We start from the raw sequence: 23,810 nt of genomic DNA, 5'->3' as shown, positions 1-23,810 counted from the left end.
CCATAGTACTCCTGTGTTGTACTGGGTCTCAAACCTAGGTCTCATGCCCCCGAGTGTTTCCTAATTTTAAAATGCAACATTTCAATACAAAAAGAGTGATGACAGGTGACTTGTTAGAGCAACATAGTGGTGTTACATTAGTATAAGATACTGAATTTTTTTTCTTTTGTGAATTAGTTGAACTTAGTTTACATCGGAGAACTCCCCCCCCCAAGTCATTTGTTTTGATACAATACACTTTCATAGTTTTGGTTTTAAGACCAAAACATTATTTGCTATATATGTTAGCCTTTTCTTGATGCCTTTTGTCATATACCTGGGGAAAAAAATTTAACTGGGTTTTGGTTTGTAATGATTTTAACATGTTGTTAATACTTTAGTACATAAGTAATTTTCCTAGTTTTGTAAGTATTTCAGGAAAATAAATATATTTTAGAAGGTCTGGTTCTAAGAGAAATTTTAGTACGCCTTTTGTGATGGTATATATTTTTTCTCTTGCTAATATAGGAGATTTTTCAAGAGCTTGGGATGTTCTCCTTGATCACATACAATCTGCAGCACTCAGCAAAAACAACGAAGTATCTCTGGCTGCCCTGAAAAGCTTCCAGGAAATTCTGCAGATTGTATCACCTGCCAGAGACTCTGATAAGCCTGAGACGCCACCTGCAGTTAATGTACCAGTGCCTGTTCTTCTAGGATCCATATCAGGCCCTGGCCTGAGCAGGCCATTTGTAAGAACAGATTCCATTGGAGAAAGACTTGGGAAATACACTAACTCTGAGCCACCCATAGTTAATGATGAGCTTGAAGATTTGAATCTTTGGTGGGCTGCATGGAATACCTGGTATAGAATTGGCTCTGAAAGCACTAAGCCTCCTATTACTTTTGATAAACTAACTTTCATTCCTAGCCAGCCTTTTCTTACGGCTTTAATTCAGATATTCCCAGCTCTTTACCAACACATAAAAACTGGTTTCAACATGGACGACTTGCAGAAGTTGGGAGTCATATTGCACAGTGCTGTTTCTGTCCCAATAAGTTCAGATGCATCCCCTTTCATTCTTCCATCTTATACGGAAGCAGTTTTGACAAGTTTACAAGAAGCTGTGCTGACAGCTCTAGATGTCCTTCAGAAGGTAATAGAATTTTAGTGACTATTTAAGCAATAAGTATGGTTTCTCTGCAATTTTTTTTTCCATTGCAGTGATTTGGGATGAGTTGTATATGCATACTTTGGGATACATTCAAAATTGTACAGGTTCAGTTATTTTTAAAACTTTTGATTTTCTGATACATTTAAAAGATGATTTAGATTTGTTTTATGAATCAGTTAAGAAATCACCTGCACCTCTTATTTTTATTCACCAGCATTTTGGTTCATATGACTCTTCAGAGGCATTATTTTTTTGAATAACAACTTTAGTAAAGTACTTTTTAAAAATTTCTTTGTTGAGATAAAGTAGTTTTTTTGAGTGTATATTAACACCATTCCTCTCACCAATGATCTGTGTTTCTACCTCCACCCCTTTATACTGAAGCTGGAAATCTACCCTGACCCTGCATCCAGAGTTTTTACTTTGGTGTGATACTCCAGTAAAGTACTTCTATAATTAGAACATTAAATAATGAAATTATTTTTATCATTTAATTTAGCTCTTGAAATTGTTGGAAACCTATGTCTTAAAAAAAGAACAAATTTTCAAAGTATTTTTCTCACAGAATTAAAACAAATTCTGACAGTGTATTTTACTCATTTACAAATTTACCAAAACAGGGAGTCAGGCGGTAGCACAGCGAGTTAAGCGCAAGTGGCGCTAAGCACAAGGACCAGTGTAAGGATCCTAGTTCAAGCCCCTGGCTCCCCACCTGCAGGGGAATCGCTTCACAAGCAGTGAAACAGGACTGCAGGTGTCTATCTTTCTCTCCCCTTCTTTGTCTTCCCCTCCTCTCTCCATTTCTCTCTGTTCTATCCAACAACAACGAGATCAGCAACAACTACAACAATAAAACAACAAGGGCAACAAAAGGGAATAAATAAATATTAAAAAGAAAATTTACCAAAACAAAATCACTGAGCAAAGCCCAATCAGCAACACCAGATTAATATCAAATAATTCTTTAAACTCTATAAATGATTGTTAGCACAAGTCACATAACCAAACCAAAAAATTTAATAAAATGATAATAATAAAGCCAATGAAAAATCAGCGATTCCCACAAATTAACTAACGTTCTAATAAAATTGAATAGAGTTAGATTATGATTACACGTGTGTGCTATCGCTAGCCATTTGGTAATGCAGATCATATATTTTTTAAAAATTTTTAATATTCATTTATTTTCCCTTTTGTTGCCCTTGTTATTTCATTGTTGTAGTCGTTGTTATTGAGGTCGTTGTTAGACAGGACAGAGAGAAATGGAGAGAGGAAGGAAAACAGAGGGGGAGAGAGACACCTGCAGACCTGCTTCACCGCCTGTGAAGCGACTCCCCTGCAGGTGGGCAGCCAGGGGCTTGAATCGGGATCCTTACGCCAGTCCTTGGGCTTTGTGCCACGTGCGCTTAACCCGCTGGGCTACCACCTGACTCCCTGCAGATCATATTTTCTAGTTAACCAATTGTTTTATATCCAAGTGAAATGATGAAAACATTCATAGTAACAGTGGTTTCTTCTGAAAGAAGAGTAGCCCGGCAGTATTATATATACGTGTGTGTGTGTGTGTGTGTGTGTGTGTGTGTGTGTGTGTGTGTGTGTGTGTGTGTATAATATATATCTATTTTTAATTTATTTTTAAATCTTTTGCCACCAGAGTTATTGCAGGCACTCAGTGCCTGCAGAACACCATCACCATTCCTGACGGCCATTCTTTTCCTTCATTTTTCTTTTCTTTGATGGGGAGGGAGCAGAGAGAAAAGAGCAATACCTGCAGCACTGTTTGACTGCTTGTGAAGCTTCTCCCCTGCATGTGGGAACTGAAGGGCTTGAACTTGGGTCTTCCCCCATGATAATATTTGTGTTATACAGAACACAACACCATGGCCCCCTCATTATGTTACTTTCTATTATTATTTTTCTTTTATTTATTACTATGTAGAGACAGAGAAACAGAGAGGAAGGGGAGGTAGAGAGAGAGAGACAGAGAGACACCTGAAGCCCTGCTTCACCACCTGCGATGCTTTCCCCCTGCAGGTGGGGGCCAGGGGCTTGAAGGTCCTTGTGCACTGTAATGTGTCTGCTTAAAAAGGTGCATCACTACCGGGCCCCTCTTTCTTTGACTTAAGTTGCTTTATATGGGAAAACAGTTACATAGAAGCATAACATTTAAGAGAATCTGACATGAAAATTCTTACAGGAATATTAGCGTTCCACAATTGTAATCAAAATGGTTTTTATTAATCTTTAGTGGGGAGGAGGTCTGTCAGACATACACCCCACACTATTGATAATTCAGAAGTTGTTTATACATTGTCTTAGATAAAATGAAAAAGTTATTCTATCAGAAAAGCAAAGCACAGAGTGCATTCAGAACTCTTCTTCATATATGTATTAAATATTTTAATATGCATGCTGATGTTAATAAGGAAGAAAGAACCCCAATTTTTTCATGAGAAGAAATATATAATTTTTCTAAAAGATTTTATTTATTTATTCATGAGAAAGATAGGGGAGAGAAAGAACCAGACATCACACTGGTGCAAGTGCTTCCTGTTTTTTCTTGGTTCTCAAATCATGTGCTGTCAGGGATGGAACTCAGGACCTCATGCTTGATAGTCTAAAGCTTTATCCACTGCATCACCTCCTGGATCACAGAAGTATATAATTTTATTTTTAAAGTTGTGTTAGCAATATGAAAATAGAATCATTCATTCTATATGGAGTGTGTTTTCTGAACTTTAAATAATTTTTTGAACACTGTGTGCTTTCAGTTTGAAAGAGGTAGGTAGCTTTGCTATTTATTTATGCCGATTCATATCATTTTTCCATCAAAATTATCACTCTAGTCTTTATTACTTGCAAGTATTTAAATGTTTTATAATACATGAGTGTGATTCAAACATGGGGTGTTAATGTTTTCTATGAGAAGAATTAACATATTTTGTTATTAGAATATTTTCTCGGGGAGCCGGGCTGTAGTGCAGCGGGTTAAGCGCAGGTGGCGCTGAGCGCAAGGACCGGCATAAGGATCCCGGTTCAAACCCCCGGCTCCTCACCTGCAGGGGAGTCGCTTCACAGGTGGTGAAGCAGATCTGCAGATGTATGTCTTTCTCTCCTCCTCTCTGTCTTCCCCTCCTCTCTCCATTTCTCTCTGTCCTATCCAACAACGACGACTACAACAATAATAAAAAGACAACAAGGGCAACAAAAGGGAAGATAAATAAATAAAATTACACACAAAAAAATTAAAAAAAAAAAAAGAATATTTTCTCAACATATCAGAAAGTTTGTTTTTTTATTTAAAATTTTGTATTATCTTTATTTATTGAATAGAAACAACCAGAAATCAAGAGGGTAGGGGAGATAGGGAAGAAGACAGAGAGACACCTGCAACACTGTTTCACCACTCACAAAACTTTCCCCCTGAAGGTGGGGCCTGGGGGCTTGAACCCAGGTCCTTGCACATGAGTGTTCAAACAGGTGCGCCACCACCCAGCCCCTCAGAAAGTTTTTTCATAAGCAAAATTTAGTTGCTTTGAAACATTTTTTTTACTTTTTTTATATTTATTTATTTTCCCTTTTGTTGCCTTTTTTTTTTTTTTTTTTTTTTTTACTATTGTAGTTATCATTGTTATAATTTATGTCGTTGTTGTTAGGACAGAGAGAAATGAAAAGAGGAGGGGAAGACAGGGGGGAGAGAAAGATAGACACCTGCAGACCTGCTTCACCACCTGTGAAGCGACTCCCCTGCAGGTGGGGAACCGGGGGCTTGAACCGGGATCCTCAAACCGGTCCTCGTGCTTCGCACCACGTATTCATAACCACTGTGCTACCACCCGACTCCCTGAAATGTTATTCTTAAATCAGTAACCTACCCAGCAAAGCAGTTTATTGGTTAAAGGCTATTTTCCTTCCTAGAGGGAAACCTTATCTCTGGTTTCATATTTACTCTGATATTGCATAGAGCTTCATGCTTCCTATTTTTTCTTGGTTCTCACATCAATACTTCCCAATCAAATTAATTGTATGCATGCTAGGGTTTTGTTATTTTTTTTCCAACATATTTTGGGATTCATAGAGAACCTAGGGAGTTGATTATTTGCTTTTCTTAGTTCTGAGATTAAGAGGTCAAATCCTTCATTGACTGCTGAATTTCCTGTAATGAGATGTCTGGATTTCATCTCCTGTGTCCATTGGCAAGGCTTCTTTTATGGAATGGCACTTCAGGAGATAGCATCACATTGCATATGATAATGCCCTTGTAATTCTGTGGTGGCGCTATCTCCTTCCCCTTCTTCCTCCTCCTTTTCTTCTCCCTCTCTCTCCTTTTCATTTTTTTTTCTAGTTATTTAAAGCCCGATTTTCTTAATTGGAATAAGCTACTGAATTTCTGTGTAACTCAGCTTCCTCATTTATAATCTTAATATAATAAATATGCTACTTTCCCCCTATTAAGTGGGATAATATTTATATAAGGTATTTAGTGCCTGGCACAGCTAAACATTCATTAAATGTTACCTGTTACTGTATTGAGTATTAAGTTCTCTAGCGGAGGTATTAGTATGAGAAGCATGAAGTGAATTACTATTAAATGTCTTATTTAGAGAAACCTTGAACCATGTGAAAGATTAGATATCCAATTTCTTTTCTTGTGTTCACATACACCTTTTTCAAGAACAAGTAAATATTGTCCAGTTGCTTTCTGTATATCTGCTTTTTGATTAAAGTATTATTAGATTCATACTTTTCTGATAGACAACCTTCAGAATTTTGGAAAAAGGCCAACAGTAACTTTTATTTTGGAATTTATCATAAAATGTATGTATAAATATGGTTCCATATTATGCATTTTAAGATCCTATAACTGTATTATAAATCAACACTACTAATATGGTTTCTTTTAAAAGGGCAACTGAAAATCAAATTGGATAGTCAAAATCATTATTTGGCTCTGATATTTCCAGAGAAATTGTGATAGCTAGGTGTGTGAAACCACACAGGTGTTTTCTTTTTCTGTAATTCAAAGTAAAGCATCCACTTAAGGTAATTATCTTTCACACAGTAATTACTGGTGGAAATTTTCTAAGCATCAAGTCTCATCAGGAGGCTAATGAAGAAAGTGAAGGTATTGGAAGTAGTCAGTAGAGAAATGTTTTAGGATATATGCCATTCATATTCTCTCTGTTTCCAAGAAAAATAACCAAATACTGAGTGGGAAGTATTTGACAGCTTTATTCTGTTTTTGTTGTTGTTGTTGTTCTCCATTGTATAGGAAAATCTAAAGTATGGACAAGACTTTATCTCACATCCAAGTAACTAACCAATGCCTGACCCTACTTAGTGTGTCGATCAGATGAAATTAGTGCATTCAGGGTGGTATGACCATAGATGTACTTTGCATATCTGTATCTCAAGACAGATTCGCCAAGGACTTCGTTAACAGGGCAGGACTGTTACACTCGGTTAAATGGACACAAGCACAAGCACCCAGTTCAACCTTTGGTCCTCATTTACGGGGGGGCAGCTTCATGAGCAGTGAAGCCTTGCTACAGGTGTCTCTCTTTCTCCCTCTATTTTCTACTCCCCTCTCAGTTTCTGTCTATCCTATCAAATACAAGAAAAAGAAAAAAAGGCGTTTATGATGAACAGTTGAGACCTATATATGATAAAAACACAATGTTCCATCATTAAACTTCTGAAAAATTTGGGGGCCGGGCGGTAGCACAGTGAGTTAAGTGCACATGGTGCAAAGCACAAGGACCGACATAAGGATCCTGGTTAGAGCCTCCAGCCCCCCTCCTGCAAGGGGGTCTCTTCACAAGCGGTGAAGCAGGTCTGCAGGTGTCTATCTGTTTCTCCCCCTCTCTGCCTTCCCCGTCTCTCTTGATTTCTCTCTGTCCTATCCAACAATAGCTATAACAACAATAACAATAAAAACAACAACAGGGCAACAAAAATGGAAAAAATGGCCTCCAGGAGCAGTGAATTTGTGGTGCTGGCACCAAGCTCCAGCAATAACCCTGGAGAGGAAAAAAGAAACTTGAAAAATTTTTTAAAAATGGAAAAAAAAAAAAGGCTTCAGTAACAAATAAGTGGCTACATCTTCATTGACAGAACATAAAACCAATTATCTGACAATTTAAAAAGATCATAGATTGCATAAGAATACAAAAGGTAGAAAAAAAAAAGAATACAAAAGGCTATTTTTTGTTTGTTTGTTTTATTGCTCAAAGCATTGCTCAGCTCTAGCTTATGGTGTGGGAGATTGAACCTGGGACCTGCAGTGTCTCAAGCATGGAAATCTTTTGTATAATCATTATGTTATTTCCCTCATCCACATATTTTTTTAATTAGAATGTTTTAAGAATTTTAAGGGTACCTCGTGTTAGGGTGATTATGCTTTTTGTTTTGTAAAGCACATACTACGTTTCAGACACTCCGTAAAGGATATTACATATTTTTCCAACAGAAAATTTTCTCTAATGCAGGAAATTGAAAAGGTAAGAGGAGAGAGAAAACATCTGTGATTAGAAAAATATGTAAGTGACAAGCCTTATTTTAAGTACTTCCAACATATGGAAGTAATTAAAATCTGCAGTGTCAGGACATGTATTTTATTCTTTGCTTCATCAAATTGTAGCAATAAGTTTAATTAATTTAAGTGTACATATAGATGTATAATACATTAAATATACATTTAATGTATAATACATTAAATATACATTTCCCTGTTAAAATTGCTTTTACAAGTAAATTCTTCCAAACTGTAATGCACATGATTATTTGTTAAAGTCAGTGGACCAGACATAGTAAAAAATCAGCTGTCATTTCAGTGAACTGATAACATCAGTGAAAGTCAACATTATCTTGGCCAGTGAAACATTCTTAGTGGTCTAATCATTGTATTGTGGAATAGATTATCAGATAATAGAACCACAGGACTGCCTGCAACATCTCTTTAAGTGCTTGCCCTTTTTCTAGTCTGTTAAGTAATAAATCAAACTTTAAATTGCAAAACATTTTCAGTTCATTGCATATTTAGCTTACATTTTGTTCAGTAATAGTTTGAAATGGAGCAGTTGTCCTGCAGGTTGTATAAAATATTATATATGTAAATAGGACAGTTGTTTAGAATCTTTGGTTAATTAAATGCCTATACTTTAAAGAACTTTGTGGAGTTCAGATTTTACTATTTACTATTCATATTTTGTTTTCATAGGCCATCTGTGTAGGACCAGAAAACATGCAAATAATGTATCCAGCTATATTTGACCAGTTACTTGCCTTTGTAGAATTTTCCTGTAAACCTCCTCAATATGGGCAGCTGGAAACAAAGCACATTGCAAATGCAAAATATAATCAGGTAATTTATTATATAAATTGTATTTACTTTGTAAGAGTTCATCTCTAATACAGTCAGTTCCACTTAATCTAAACTTATCTGTCTAAAAAATTTTCATTCACAAACTTTCATATTCAACTGTGTTGACAGTTTAAGTTAAAAAGAATAGTATTTGGAAGTCTTTCCTGTTTCTTTTTTCCTGTTTATGCCTTTCTTTTCTTGAGTGGTTCTCCAGAAAGCTTGACTTTTTATGTTAATCTGTAGTACATCTTTCATCAGAATTCCTATTTTGATTGCCCCATCTCACTACAAAGTGACTTAAATCCTTAAGCCCAGTCTTACCTAAAATAGCTCCATGCAATGTTAAATAAAGGAATCTGTGTGGAATAAGTTATTTACTACTGGTGTGAAATTTAGTTGGATTTTACATAAAAGAATTTTGTAGCCATAGGTGGCACATCCTAACTTTATTTTGGCTTAGGGGAAGAATAAATTATTGAATGCATGCATATGCTGATTTTGTCCACTCTAACATAAAAATATATAATTTTACATGGTCCAAAAAGTAGTTTTAATGTGTATTAACTTTTCTCATTCTATTTGTCTTGCAACACAATGGAATCACAATAGATCCAACTATTTGCACCGGTGAGTTAAATTTCCTAAAATTGTCCTAACCTACTGGCAACAAATAGAGTACATCTTTCCCAGTTCTTGTTAGAGTGCTCTATATGCTTTTTTCCAATAGTTTTAATTTTTATCTGGCTGAAAAGTATTCTTTTCTGAACTATGATCTTTTGAAAGCATTGCATGTAAAGTAAGATCTATGCTTATGGCCTGAACTTTACAAGAAGAAAAAGAAAAACCTTTTTTTTGAAACTAAATTTCATTTAACTTCATTTATTTTTAATTCTATTTGAAAATATTACTTTCTAGGCTGAATGGGTAGCATTGAATTATGTACCATTTGCTGAAAGATCGTTAGAAGTAGTTGTGGATTTATACCAAAAAACAGCCTGTCACAAAGCGGTGGTGAATGAGAAGGTTCTCCAGAATATTATTAAGGTATCTTTTTTCCTATATTTAAGGTATCTTTTTTTCCTATATTTTCACTTAAAGATGGCAATACTATTGAAATCACTCTTTTGATAAAAAAATAGTTACATTTATAAATTATACTGAGAAAAGTGTGTATAAACTGTATATAACTAGAAAGATTACATATAAGTTATATTGATATCAATGGAAGATATGATTTATATTATTATTTACAGTGATTCCCCCCCCAACATTTGTTGGTAGTATTTAGGAAGCCATCTTTCTAAAGTAGGAGAAGGTTCTTTAATGCAAAATATTTTAAACTACATTGGAAATTTTATGGTTCTAATGTTTTGCCACATAAGAAAATGTGGGTTTGGGTGGGAGTAGATAGCATAATGGTTATGCAAAGAGACTCTCATTATCACCATACATAGTTGAAGACAGTTTTGTTTGTGTGAGGATAACTTTTAAGATCTACTCTTAGCTACTTTCAAGTAAGTAATAATAAATATTATTAGCACAGTCATCATAATGTGACTATACCCCCAGCAATTAATCTTTTATGTGAAAGTTTATACTTATTGATCTCCTTCACCATTTCACCTATCTGCCCACCCTACCTCCACACTGGCTACCACTAGTTTGTTTTCTATATCTGTGAACTTGGTTTTGTTTGCTTTTAAAACTCCACTATGTTTCCTGTTCTTATCTTTTCAGATAGATTTATTTTTTTTTTTTTGTCTCCAGGGTTATTGCTGGGGCTTGGTGCCTGCACTATGAATCCATTGCTCCTAGAGGCCATTTTTTCCATTTTTGTCATTGTTATTGCTGTTGTTGTTATTAGATAAGACAGAGAAATTTAGAGAGGATGGCAGGACAGAGAGTGGGAAAGAAAGACACCTGTTGATCTGCTCCACCCCTTGTGAAGTGACCCCCCCCTTCAGCTGGGCAACTAGGGACTTGAACTAGAATCCTTGCACTGATACTATGTGTGTTTAACCTGGTGCGCCACTGCCCAGCCCCTTGAATTTTTTAAATTTAATTTTTATTTATAAAATGGAAATATTGACAGAAGACCATAGGATAAGAGGGGTACAGTTCCACACAGTTCCCATCACCAGAACTCTGTATCCCATCCCCTCCCCTGATAGCTTTCCTATTCTTCATCCCTCTGGGAGCATGGACCCAGGGTCATTGTGGGTTGCAGAAGGTAGAAGGTCTGGCTTCTGTAATTGCTTCCCCACTGAACATGGGCGTTGGCAGCTCAATTGAATTGCCACCACGGTTATCAGTGGGGCTCAATGTGGACACTATAGATTCATAGCTCCTGGTGATCACCACCCCCCCCCTTTCCCTTTTTACTATACTTATAGGACAGAGAGAAATTGAGAGGAGAGAGGAGATAGAGAGGGAGAGAGACAGACACCTGCAGACCTGCTTCAATACTTGAGAAGCACCCCCTGCAGGTAGGGAAGTGGGGAGGGGGACAGGATGGACTTGAACCCGGGTCCTTGTGCATGATAATATGTGTGCTTAACCAGGTGTACTACTGCCTGGCCCCTTCAGCTAGAATTCTTATTTTTCAGAACCATTATGCTATTTCCACCCAATATCACTTTTTTAAATTAATTAATTTCATAGGTCAGAAAGAAATTGAGAGGGGAAGCAAAAATAGGGAAAGAGAAAGAGATTCCTACAACACTGCTTCACCACTTGTAGAGCTTTCTTCCTGCAAGAAGGGGGTTGGGGGCTTGAACATGGTTCTTGCGAATGGTAATCTGTACACGTAGCCAGGCGCACCACAACCTGGCCCGTCCACATTCTTATTTTGTATGATGAGATATTGAATTCTAGTAGATTGTTGTTTATTCTGTGTTTATAAAATAGACACAGGATTGCAAAGTAAATTATTTTAGGAGGTAAAATTTAAGGATAATGTCTGAGAATTTGCCTCTCTGGAAATAATATTTTCACATGAAAACGCATATGCTATTGTTCTCTAGGTACATAATTTTTAAGATAATTGAAGTTGTTTAAGTTAATATTTACATTAAACTGTCCCTTTGTCCACAGACTCTGAGGGTTCCTCTCAGTTTGAAGTATTCTTGCCCTTCTGAAAGCACATGGAAACTAGCAGTGTCATCTCTTCTCAGAGTTCTTTCTATTGGACTACCTGTTGCTCGCCAACATGCTTCTTCTGGAAAGTTTGACAGTATGTGGCCAGAACTAGCCAGCACTTTTGAAGACTTTCTTTTTACTAAAAGGTCAGTACATTAAGGCAGCCTTTGTAGAAGCAGCAGATTTTACCCACAGCTGCTCCATAAACTGTATTTGTTTTCCTTTATTAAGCAATTGATCATTTACTTTGCTAGATTATGTACAAGACAAAACTGCACCAGGCACTTATTCACTTGGTACATATGATTACAGATTTTTGTTCTTTAAATAATTTTAGAAAATCAGTGTTTTATAAATTAGATTAGTGGCAGTGATGAGTAGCTCTTTAAGATTTTTACTTTAAATGAGAAAAGGACAGCTAAAGATGAAAAACATAAGGATTCTAATCGGATCCTTGCACATGGTAACATGTACACTTAACTGGTGTGCCACCACCAGGTCCTGCATAAAGCTTTCAAGATTCATCTACATTGTAGCAACTATCAGTACTTCATTTCTCTCTCTCTTTCCTTTTTTTTTTTTTTTTTTAAACCAGAACACCACTCAGTTCTGGCTTGTGGTGCAGGGATTGGACCTGGGATTTTGGGCTTTAGCATGAGAGTCTCTTTGCATAACCATTATGCTATCTACCACTGCCCAATACTTTATTTCTCTTTATGACTATTTCACTGTACCACATTCAGTTCACCCATTCGTCAGTTGATGAACATTTTGGTTGTTTTCACTCCTCACTAAGAATACTAGTGTAGAAATTTTTGTATGATCATGCTGCATTCGTTTTTATTTTTTTGTTTTTTAGAGAGTGAGTTAGTGAGTGAAATAGGCTTGAGATCTTTTAGAACTTTATTTAGAAAGCCTTTATATACTAATTCATGGTATCTCTGCTGGAAGGCACATAGGGTGGTAAGAATTTTAAAATCACTAGGTTAAAAAAAATAAGTACTACACACAAAAAAATCAAATACTGCATTGAAGGAAGCTACAGTGCTGTGGTCTCTCTCTTTCTCTCTGACTGTCTCTATCTAAAATATACAAAATAAAAATGCCACAAAATTTTGCAAAGACACTTCAGGCCTGAGGGTCAGAAGTCTCAGGTTTGGGCCAGTGGTATAAGGGGTTAAGTGTACATGGTGAGAAGTGCAAGGACCGGTGTAAGGATCCCGGTTCAAGTCCCTGATTTCCCACCTCCAGGAGGGGATCACTTCACTGGCGGTAAAGCAGGTCTGCAGGTGTCTGTCTCCCCCTGCCTCCCACCATATCTTCCCCTCCTCCCTGGATTTCTGACTGTCCTATCCACCACCACCAACAGCATCAACAATGGCAACAACAACAAATAGAAAAAATGGCCTTTAGGAGCAGTGGATTTGTAGTGTAGGCACCGAGACCCAGTGATAACCCTGGACCCAAAAAAAAAAAAGTCCCAGGTTCAAAACCCCCCCCCCATCACCACCATAAACTAAAGCTGATCAGTGTTCTGGTAAAAAGAGGAAAATAAATAAATAAAAAATAAGGGAGGGGTGGGGGAGAGAGATACCCCAAAGCACTGATTTAAGTGGAAACTGGGCTCGAACCAGGGTCACATATTCTGGCAAAGCAGCACACTATCCAAGTGAGCTATTTGTTGTTAATTTTAACGTGTGTGTGTGTGTGTGTGTGTGTGTGTGTGTGTGTGTGTGTGTGACACTGACAGGTGGGACAGGATCCAGGAAAAGTGGAAGTCAATGTCTGCTTAAAGTTTCAGATTCTATGAACCTTCAATAAGTGAGGACTTACTATATTTCTCCTATTTACAGAATTTAATTAAATTCCACTTTTGCCGGATCCCTTTCCACATGCCCTCCCCCCCCCCCCCCATTGATGTTAAAGTTAACAGAGAGACACCTGCAGCCCTGCTTCACCTGCAGGTAGGGACCAGGGGCCTGAACCTAGGTCCTTCCGAACTGTAATGTTTGCGCTTAACCAGGTATACCATTGCCTGGCCCCTACCCTACCTGTATTTCTAAGAGAAAAATTGTTTGAATCCTAACTGAAAATTAAGAAATTTGAGTATTATAGTGAAACAAGATTTCTGAGAACTGGGAAGATAGCATAATGGTTATGTAAAAAGACTTTCTTGCCTGAGGGACCAAAAGTCCCCGGTTCAGACACCAGCACTACCATAATCCAGAGCTCATCAGTAGAGATAACTAATGATGAACTGATCACAAATTTAAAATATACATATTTTAAAAAATATATATATATATACATATACATATTAGGAACATATACTGTAAAAAAAAAGTTTATTTCTGGCGCACCAGACCCAGAATCAGCTAATGCCAAAAAGCTTCTGGGCCTTGATGTTCAGCAAGATTTCTCTTTTCTACAAAAAGGAAGGTTGACAAAAAAACGATTCATGTTACGCATACAAGAACTGAGAGATGGGCAGAAATCATAAAGGCCAGAAACTTTCAGGACTTTTTACAAGTACCAGAAGCTGGCTCTAAATCTGCCAGAGCTTTTACAAACACCAAGAGGAAGAGTGAGTTAGGTTTAGGATTTACAGGTTGCTGAAAGGAGCCTGGTACAAGCAGTTGCCATTAATTTCTAGACACTACTTCAATACTAATAACACAAATTATGTTGGGATCATATACTAGAACAGAATTTTAAAAATATAATGAGAGTGTCATACCATTATAAACTGAAAAACTCATTCATGAACTCTTAATGCAAAATGATTCTTCTTCTAGCGTTTGCCCTTCTTCCGTAGCCAGTCAACAGCGTCAGGTTGAGCCTGATGTAAAGTTTCGAGACCTCCTTTGAATCTGGAGAGGTGGCAGTCATTGACTATGTGGGTCATAGTCTGTCTGGAGCCGCAGGGGCAGTTCGGGTCGTCTCTGGCTCCCCAGCGATTGAGCATAGCGGCGCACCAGCCATGGCCTGTTGGATAGCGATTGAGGATGGCCCAATCATAACGTGTTAGGTCAAAGCCAGGTTGACGCTTGCAGGGGTCTGTGATGAGGTGTTTGTTCTTTACCTCAGCTGACTGCAAACTCTGTTTCCAAGAGTCTGGAACAGAGAAGTTCAGTGTAGGCGTAGGGGACCAGATTGGGTGACGAGACGTCAAGCGTTGGATAGGGTGGGCGAAGATATCCGCGTATATTGGCAGGTCCGGTCGAGCGTAGACGTGGGAAATGAACTTAGATGATGCCGCATCCCGACGAATATCTGGCGGGGCGATGTTGCTAAGAACTGGCAGCCATGGAACTGGGGTGGAACGGATGGTTCCAGAAATTATCCTCATGGAGGAATATAATTTGGAATCGACCAAGTGGACATGGGGGCTACGGAACCATACTGGGGCACAGTATTCTGCAGTGGAATAGCATAATGCCAGAGATGATGATCGTAGTGTGGAAGCGCTCACGCCCCATGAGGAGCTGGCCAGTCTTGCAATGATGTTATTCCTCGCGCCCACCTTTGCTGCAGTTTTTATGAGATGTTTGTGAAATGACAGAGTGCAATCGAGAGTAACGCCAAGATAGACTGGCTGGGCTTCATGCCGGATTCTCGTACCGCCAAGCTGCACATTAAGCTCACGCAAGGCCGAGGCATGGTGTAGATGGAAGACAGATGATACCGTTTTTGCAGTGCTAGGGATGCAAAATGATGATCAATAAAATCAGAATCCCTCGAAAGCTTGTTGTAATTGTTTAAACCACTGTTAAATCACCAAAAAATAAAGTTAGGAAACTGTCCACAAGTTGGGAATTCTAATCTCAGAATCCAAATTAATGTTGCTTTAATCTATAGTTCCATCCTTCCTTTCTTCCTTCCCTTTTTTTTTTTTTTTTTTTTTTTTTTTTACTGCCACCAGGCTTGGTGTTAGCACTACAAAGGTACTGTTCTTGATGGCCATTTTTTTTCTCTTTTTTTTCCTTTCACATCACCATTATGCTACCTACCCCCCTATCCCTTTTCTTTCTCTCTTTTTCTTTCTTCCTTTCTCTTTTCTTTTCTTTCTTTCTCTCCTTCCTTCCACCAGGGTTACTGCTGGGGCTTAGTGTTGGCACTACAAATCTACTGTTCTTGGTGGCCATTTTCTTTCTTTTGCTTTCTTTCCCTTTCTCTCATTCACTCTCTTTTTTTCTCTTTCTTTCTTTCTTTCTTTCTTTCTTTCTTTCTTTCTCTCTATTTTCCTATTTTATTTGATAGGACAGAGAGAAATTGAGAGGGGAGGGTTGAGAGAGAGAAAAAGACACCCACAGACCTGATTCACCACTCATGAAGCATCCCCGTACAGGAGGGGAGCAGGGTCTGGAACCTGGACCCTTGTTCATGGTAACTTTTGCACTCTACTAGGTGCATCACTGAGTGCATCACTGCCCAGCCCCTCATATAGGGATTCCTTCCTCCCTCCCTTCCTTCCTTCCTTCCTTCCTTCCTTCCTTCCTTCCTTCTTTCCATCCTTCCTTCCTCCCTTCCTTCCTCTCTCTCTTTCTTTCTACAGATGATAACGTCTTTATTTTTTATCATTTTCCTCCTATTGGTAAGACTGAAAGAAGTTTGATTTTACAGATTGGTTTAATTCAGGATTGGCTCAAGTGTATTTGTAACTAGAATTTCATATTTTGTGATTAGCTTAGTCATTTATATTGAAGATTTTAAAATGCTACTGTATTAAATTATTATAAAATTAGTTTCCCAATCTGGGTGAGAAAAATTTTTTTTTTTTAATTCGAGTACTGTTTATATTTTCTGTATGCATTTTTAGGAAGTATTTTTACCTTTAAAATCAAGTATTTTATTTGTTTACTTTTTTAGTGTTCCTCCAGATAATCTCTCTATTCAAGAATTTCAAAGAAATGAAAGTATTGATGTTGAGGTGAGAAAGCCCTTTAAACTATTTTTTTGACCATTGATGAAAATCAAATAGTTGAAATTATAAAATTGCAAAAAGAATAAAGTAGTGAAGTAGATCATCTTTGAACTTAGACCTCACTCATATGGATACAAAATGTTCACCAAGATTAAAGGTTAATTTTTTTTAATAACTTTATTGGGGAATTAATGTTTTATATTCGACAGTAAGTACAATAGTTTGTACATGCATAACAATGCATCTATATTTTAAATATGACTTCCTTAAATTTGTTAACTTATTGTGGGCATGATGGCTAAATACTTAGTTATATCTATATAATAATTTAAAAAAATTAGTTTGTTTCCTTTAAGTGGCATAGGAAAACTTGCAAACAAATTTAATCAAACTACTTTATACATAAAAACAGAGTCAGAGGCATTGTTACACAGAAACAAAATGTTGCCTTTGCTATATACTGTTATAACTCTTGTAAACTTGTCTTTATTTATTTTTTAATCAGAATACTGCTCAGCTGTGGTTTATGGAGGTTGAGGGAACTTGTATCTGTCCCAATTTTTCTTTTCCTTCCTAGGAGAAAATAACATAGTACATGTTAGAAATGAACTATTTAATAATCATTAATATAATTATACTTTATTTGTCCACTGTTTATGAAAAGATTATTTAAGTCTTACTCTTTTTTTAATATAAGAAAATGAATTTTTTATATTAAAGTCTCACTCTTAATCATATTTTGGATATTTTATAGTAAAGTAAGTTCCAGATTCTTTTGTTTCCAGAGGACTGTTTGCTTTTATTATTTTCACGATTAACTTATCTCTAATTTAATATAATTTTATTGCTGGTTTGATGATTAATATTTATTAAGACTGTTGTGTAGTACATAGTTTATACCATTTGTCTGATTTGTAATAAATTTGTTGCTAAGTGAGATGAGGGAAATAGGCTAGTGATCCTGTATAAAACATTGTGTGCTTCTACTAGGGGAGACTCTTTTTACATGATTTTTTAAAATAAAATTTTAAATTTACTCTAGAAATTATTTGATATGGTCTCTTTCATCAAGAAAGAAAAAAATATTTGAAATTGCTTCTTTTGTTTTAGGTAGTTCAGCTTATCAGCACTGAGATACTACCTTATGCCAATTTTATTCCTAAGGAGTTTGTTGGTCAGATAATGACTATGCTTAATAAGGGCTCAATACATTCTCAGTCATCTTCATTTACAGGTATGTTCTTTGAGTGATTTATTTTCTAAGTACTGAAGTTCTTCTTGTAAAGGTGCTAACTATAATAATGTTTACTCAGATGATTACAGTAAATGTAATCTGGAAAATGGTATGGTAGATTTTAAGAATGTATTATAGAACACTGAATTGTATAAGTGGGAGGTATAATAAATATTTTGTGAATTTTGTGAGATGAATTAAATTACAAACACTTATTGGAGCTCTATGCTATTGCAAACTGACACAAGTTACAATTTTGAGAAATCATAGATTATTAGAGCGTAACTAGTACTTTTTCTGCCACTTAGTAGTTATTTTGTTTCTCTGAAACTCACTTTTTAATCTATAAAATTAATATATTCAAAGAATACCAATCTTTTTTTAACTTAATTTTTATTAATATTTATTGAACAGAGACAGCCAGAAATCGAGAGGGAAGGGGAGGTAGACAGGTAGAGAGAGAGAGACACCTGCAGTACTGCTTCACCACTCAGTGAAGCTTTCCCCTGAAGGTGGGGACTGGGGGACTTGAACCCACATCCTTGTGCAATGTAACATGCACTCAACCATGTGCACCACCACCTGGCCCAGAATAGCAATCTTTATGGGACACATGGTTGAGCAAACAATTTACAATGCCTACCATGTGCACGATACTATTTGAGAATGTTCTCTCATTCTCATAACATTTCTGTGAGGATATATTTCACCTTATTACAAAACGAGAAATGGATTTAGAAAGGTTTATAATAGCATCCACATTTTAAAACTGGAGTAAAAAATTAATTATTTAAAGAACTTTATAGGGTAGAGGTAGACAGCATAATGGTTATGCAAAGAGACTCTCATTCCTCAGGCTCCAAAGTTCCAGGTTCAACCACCTGCACAAAAACAAAACAAACAGAAACAAACAAAAAACCACTTTATACTTATTTTTACTATATCATGTTACATTATTGGGAAATTATATACAAATTCCTTTTATCTAAACCTCAGAGTACTAACTGTAAGTTAGTATCATATTATGATTTTTCTGTAGGATGACTGAAAATTCTAAGTTTGTATCCATTAGCCTGTAAAGCTACTAAACTGAGTAGAAACACAAGCTGTGTATTTGTATACAGTGTGACCACTAGATGTCTCCCATGCTGTTTACTTCACTAGCACTGCTGGACTGTGGTTTCGGTGGCACAGGGGAGTGAACCTGAAACCTTGGTGTCTCAAGCATGAAAGTCTTTTTGCATACCTATTATGCTATATCTCCAGCCCCACCTATTATGCTGTCTCTCCAGCCCCTCAGGATAGTTAACTAGTGAAGTAAAGTACAGATTTAGAAAATGTGACAATCTCGTGGAAGGTAAGGGGGTGTTTAGTTATGTTGCTATAATCAACTTTTTTTTTTTTTCCTCCAGGCTTATCCCTGGGGCTTGGTACCTGCACTATGAATCCACTGCTCCTGTGGCCATTTTTTTCAGGTTTTTTTTTTTTTTTTTGGATAGGTCAGAGAGAAATTGAGAGGGGAGGGGAAGATAGGGAGGGAGATCTGTAGACGTGCTTCACCACTTGTGAAGCAACCCCTCTGCAAGTGGGGAGCCAGGGGTTCAAGCCAGGGTCCTTCTCAACTTTTTATTATTAAGAGTATATAAACTTATAGGATCCTGGTTTGAGTCCCCAGCTCCCCACCTGCAGGGGAGTCGCTTCACAGGCGGTGAAGCAGGTCTGCAGGTGTCTTTCTCTCCTCCCTCTGCCTTCCCCTCCTCTCTCCATTTCTGTCTGTCCTATCCAACAACAATGACATCAGTAACAACAATAATAATAACCACAACAATAAAAAAGTAACAAGGGCAACAAAAGGGAATAAATAAATAAATAAAAATTTAAAAAAGAGTATATAAACTTGTGACCTGGGAGGTGTCACAGCGCATAGAGTGTTGGATCCTCAAGCATGAGGTCCTGAGTTCAGTCCTGATACTCTAATTAGCTCTCCCAGGAAGGAAGGAAGGAAGGAAGAAAGGAAGGAAGGAAAAGGGAAATTTAAAGGCTTATAGGGTTTTTCTAGATAATTTTTTAGTGAAATTCACATCAGAAATAAAATTCCCATATTCTAAGCTAAATAAAAACTACTGAGTTGCATATTTTCTAGTAGTTGTCAGATGATATTCCTTATCATTTCTGCTATTAAATGTGTCAAGATAAGGAAGGAACATGTATGCTTTTTCAATGACTGCCATAAAACACAAACGTATAAACTTGTTTTTTTTTTTTCAAAAAAAATTTTTTTTTCTAGCTAAAGAAAACATTTTTATAAACACAGAAGTTTCATTGATTATTTTTGGTCTCCCACTTTTAAGTATGATAGAAAAGCCAGAACTCACAGATATTTGAGGAATCCTCCAACATAAAATACCACAACAAATGAAGAGGGACTAAAAAGAAACTGAAAGGAAACATAAAATGTAGTCATAGAAAACATTTTTGAGGGCTAGGTGGTGATGCACCTGGTTAAGTACACACATTATAGTGCACTAGGACCCAGATTCAAGCTCCTGGTTTCCACCTTCAGGGGAAAGCTCATGAGTGGTAAAGTAGGGCTGCAGGTATGTCTCTGTCTTTTCCCCTATCTCCCCCTCCTCTCTCAATTTCTCTGTCTCTGTCCAATAATAAATAAATAAAATAAATGAAAGTACTATTGTAACTACGACACTCAAAGAGATAATAGATTTTACATCCACGGAACAAGAAAAAAATGCTATAATAAATTTCACTTAGGTGGTCCGGGAGATGCCGCAGTGGATAGGGCATTAGACTTTCAAGCATGAGGTCCTGAGTTCAATGCCCAGCAGCACATGTACCACAGTGGTGTCTGGTTTTGTCTCTCTCCTATCTTTTTCATTAATATATGAATAAAAGCTTTAAAAATAAATAAATAAATATAAGTAAATATCACTTGGGCTACATGGTGGCACACTGGGTAGTATACACATTACCGTGAGCAAGGACCTGAGTTCAGGACTTCCTTTCCACTTGCAGGAGCAAGCCTCACAAGCAGTGGAGCAGTGTTGCAGATGTCACTCTTTCTGTATCTCTCTATGACTCTCCCTCTCTACTTCTCTGTCTCTCACTCTCTGTTCATGTAGGCAGGCACTAAGTCCCAGCAATAATCTTGGTTGAAACAAACAAACAATAAACCCACTCAATACAAGGGAAATTTTAGTAAAACAAACCACAAAAGCTGAAATAACAAGTTCAGTGTAGAATTGGAAGGAAATGCTAAAGAAATAACCCTAAATATAAAGACAGTAGATAATTTCAGAAGTAAATACAAAAATTCTGAAGCTGGGGATTGAGCATACTGGCTATGCAAAAAGGCTATTGTGCTTGAGGCACCAAGGGTCCCATTTTCAATCCTAAGCACCATCATGAGACAGAGTTGAGCAGTGATATAGTTAGAATAAATAAATCTGGGGACCAGGTGGTGGGGCACCTGGTTCAGCACACGTGTTATAGTGCTCAAGGACCTGGGTTCAAGCCCCCAGTCCCCACCTGCAGGGGAAAAGCTTCACGAGTGGTAAAGCAGTATTGCAGGTGTCTTTCTATCTCTCCCTTTCTGTCACCCCTTCCCTCTCAATTTCTGGCTGTCTCTATCTAAAAATAAATAAAGATAATAAAAATTTTTTTTAAAAAAGAATAAATCTGGGGCTGGGTGGTGGCACACCTGGTTGAGCACACACATTACAGTGCACAAGGACTCTGGTTCGAGTCCCTGGTCCCCACCTGCAGGGGGAAAGCTTCATGAGTGGTGAAGCAGGGCTGCAGGTGTCTCTCTATGTCTCTCTCCCCTCTCCATTTCTGACAATACCCAATAAACAAAGACATTTTTAAAAAGCAAAAAAAAAAAAAAAAAGAATAAATCTTCAAAAAACAATAAAATCAAATAAATCTGGTGTGGGACACTGACATCTTTCAATAGCTCTTATAAAAAGAAAGAAAATAGGAAAAGCCAGAAGAGGAAATTATCAAAGAAATAAACTTGATCTCTACATCATGCTAGGGAAGAAATATCAATAGTTTAGGTAGTCCTGAAGACAGAAGGGGCTAGATAGAGCTATTACTGTATCTTTCTCTACATGTTGCTACCTTTAAGTTTTTTGTTGATTCCATTTATCAGTTGAAGAATTTCTTTCTAATGTAGATTTCTAAGAGTTGTCATCTTTAAAGAATATTAATTTAACTTTCTATTAACCACCAAAAACATTAATTTTACAGAAGCAGAGATTGATATTCGTTTGAGAGAAGAATTTTCTAAAATGTGTTTTGAAACATTACTCCAGTTTTCCTTCAGTAATAAAGTCACAACACCTCAAGAAGGCTACATCTCACGAATGGCACTTTCTGTGCTTTTAAAGAGATCTCAAGATGTACTACATCGCTATATAGAAGACGAAAGATTAAGCGGTAAATGCCCTCTACCAAGGTATCTATTATATTATACTAAAGAAATAATGTGCACTTACTTCATCGTTCTTAGTAATCAAATTCTCTGAAAACCAAGTGTTTTTATAACTAATTTGAACATAAGCTGAGTCTTTATAATTTTGACACATGCTATATAAATATTTTTTAGTTTTGCGGCAGATATATTTATTATGAAATGTTTTTTCAAGTTCTTAACAAAGTTACATACACATTCCAAATTGCTATTTTGAATTGAAGAATAAAAAATGACTTTTTAAATTTTTTATTTATTTGTTTTCCCTTTTGTTGCTCTTGTTTTCTTATTGTTGTAATTATTATTGCTGTTGTTGTTGATGTTATTGTTGGATAGGACAGAGAGAAATGGAGAGAGGAGGGGAAGACAGAGAAGGGGAGAGAAAGACACCTGCAGACCTGCTTCACCGCCTGTGAAGCGACGTCCCTGCAGGTGGGGAGCCAGGGGCTCGAACCGGGATCCTTATGCCGGTCCTTGCGCTTTCCACCACATGCGCTTAACCCACTATGCACTACCGCGGGACTCCCAAAAATAACTTTTTAAAATACATCTGCCAAGTATTTCTAGATAAGGATTTATAAATCTCCCTAGGATGAAAATGAAAGCTAAATCATACTCTGGGAGTTATTGTTTATTTTTCAGTCATCTTTAGTTTTTGTTTTTGTTTTTGTTTTTGTTTTTGATATGTGTAAGCTAATCTCAGTCTAGTCTGTTTGGTAATTTGCCTGTGTAAGTGCTTATCCCAAAACTGATTTGCTTCTCAAATATCCAAGTCATGCCATTGGAAGGGAATATAGGATTTTTTCCTAAGCTATAGCTAATTATAGGGTATAGATCATAATTCATCAAATGGCGTGATAATAATTTATGGTATATGACCTATTATTTTATGTATTTATTTTAATATTTAGTTATTATTGGAAGAGGGGGAGAAAAAAACAAAGCATCATTCTGGCACACGAAGTGCCAGGGATCTTTTGTAAAAAGCTACATTAAAGCATAGTAAAGTAAGTCTATGCTTTCAAGGGAAGACTTGAAATAGTACCTTGTCATGGTATTAGAAAAATCTTTTCTGTAGACTAACACATATTTGAACAAGGAACTGAGGAGAGCCACAGAGTGCAGGTTTTTGAGAACGAGTGTAATAAAGCTATATTGATCTTCTACACAAGGATGTTAAAAAATATTTATTTTCCCTTTTGTTGCCCTTGTTTTATTGTTGTAGTTATTATTGATGTGGTCATTGTTGGATAGGACAGAGAGAAATGGAGAGAGGAGGGGAAGACAGAGAGGGAGAGAGAAAGACAGACACCAGCAGACCTGCTTCACACCTCTGAAGCGACTCTCAGCAGGTGGGGAGCTGGGGCTCCAATCAGGATCCTTCCGCTGATACTTGGGCTTCGCGCCACGTGCGCTTAACCCACTGCGCTACCGCCGGACTACCTTATACAAGGATTTTCTCCCCTTTGTTTCTATTTGATAAGACAGGAAACTGAGAGGTAGTGGAG

At 37.0% G+C, this 23,810-nt stretch overlaps 1 protein-coding gene across 5 annotated transcripts in view; it reads left to right on the top strand.

Annotated features, from left to right (window-relative positions):
• The window catches only part of MON2 (MON2 homolog, regulator of endosome-to-Golgi trafficking), a 117,156-nt gene that overhangs the window by 80,608 nt on the left and 12,738 nt on the right, over window positions 1-23,810 (top strand). For 4 of the 5 annotated variants that reach the window (XM_060195005.1, XM_007516870.2, XM_060195006.1 and 1 more), the window contains 8 exons: window positions 508-1,136; window positions 8,374-8,517; window positions 9,127-9,144; window positions 9,433-9,561; window positions 11,611-11,801; window positions 16,525-16,585; window positions 17,690-17,813; window positions 22,080-22,287. In XM_060195005.1, the coding sequence (XP_060050988.1) occupies window positions 508-1,136; window positions 8,374-8,517; window positions 9,127-9,144; window positions 9,433-9,561; window positions 11,611-11,801; window positions 16,525-16,585; window positions 17,690-17,813; window positions 22,080-22,287 (1,504 nt within the window). The remainder of the gene's footprint in view (window positions 1-507; window positions 1,137-8,373; window positions 8,518-9,126; window positions 9,145-9,432; window positions 9,562-11,610; window positions 11,802-16,524; window positions 16,586-17,689; window positions 17,814-22,079; window positions 22,288-23,810) is intronic. The other variant, XM_007516871.3, reaches the window with a different exon arrangement.

This window comes from Erinaceus europaeus, chromosome 7, assembly GCF_950295315.1.
Source record: "Erinaceus europaeus chromosome 7, mEriEur2.1, whole genome shotgun sequence".
NCBI lineage: Eukaryota > Metazoa > Chordata > Mammalia > Eulipotyphla > Erinaceidae > Erinaceus > Erinaceus europaeus.
Note: the sequence above shows the minus strand (reverse complement) of the source record. Positions and strands in the feature narration are given on the sequence as shown.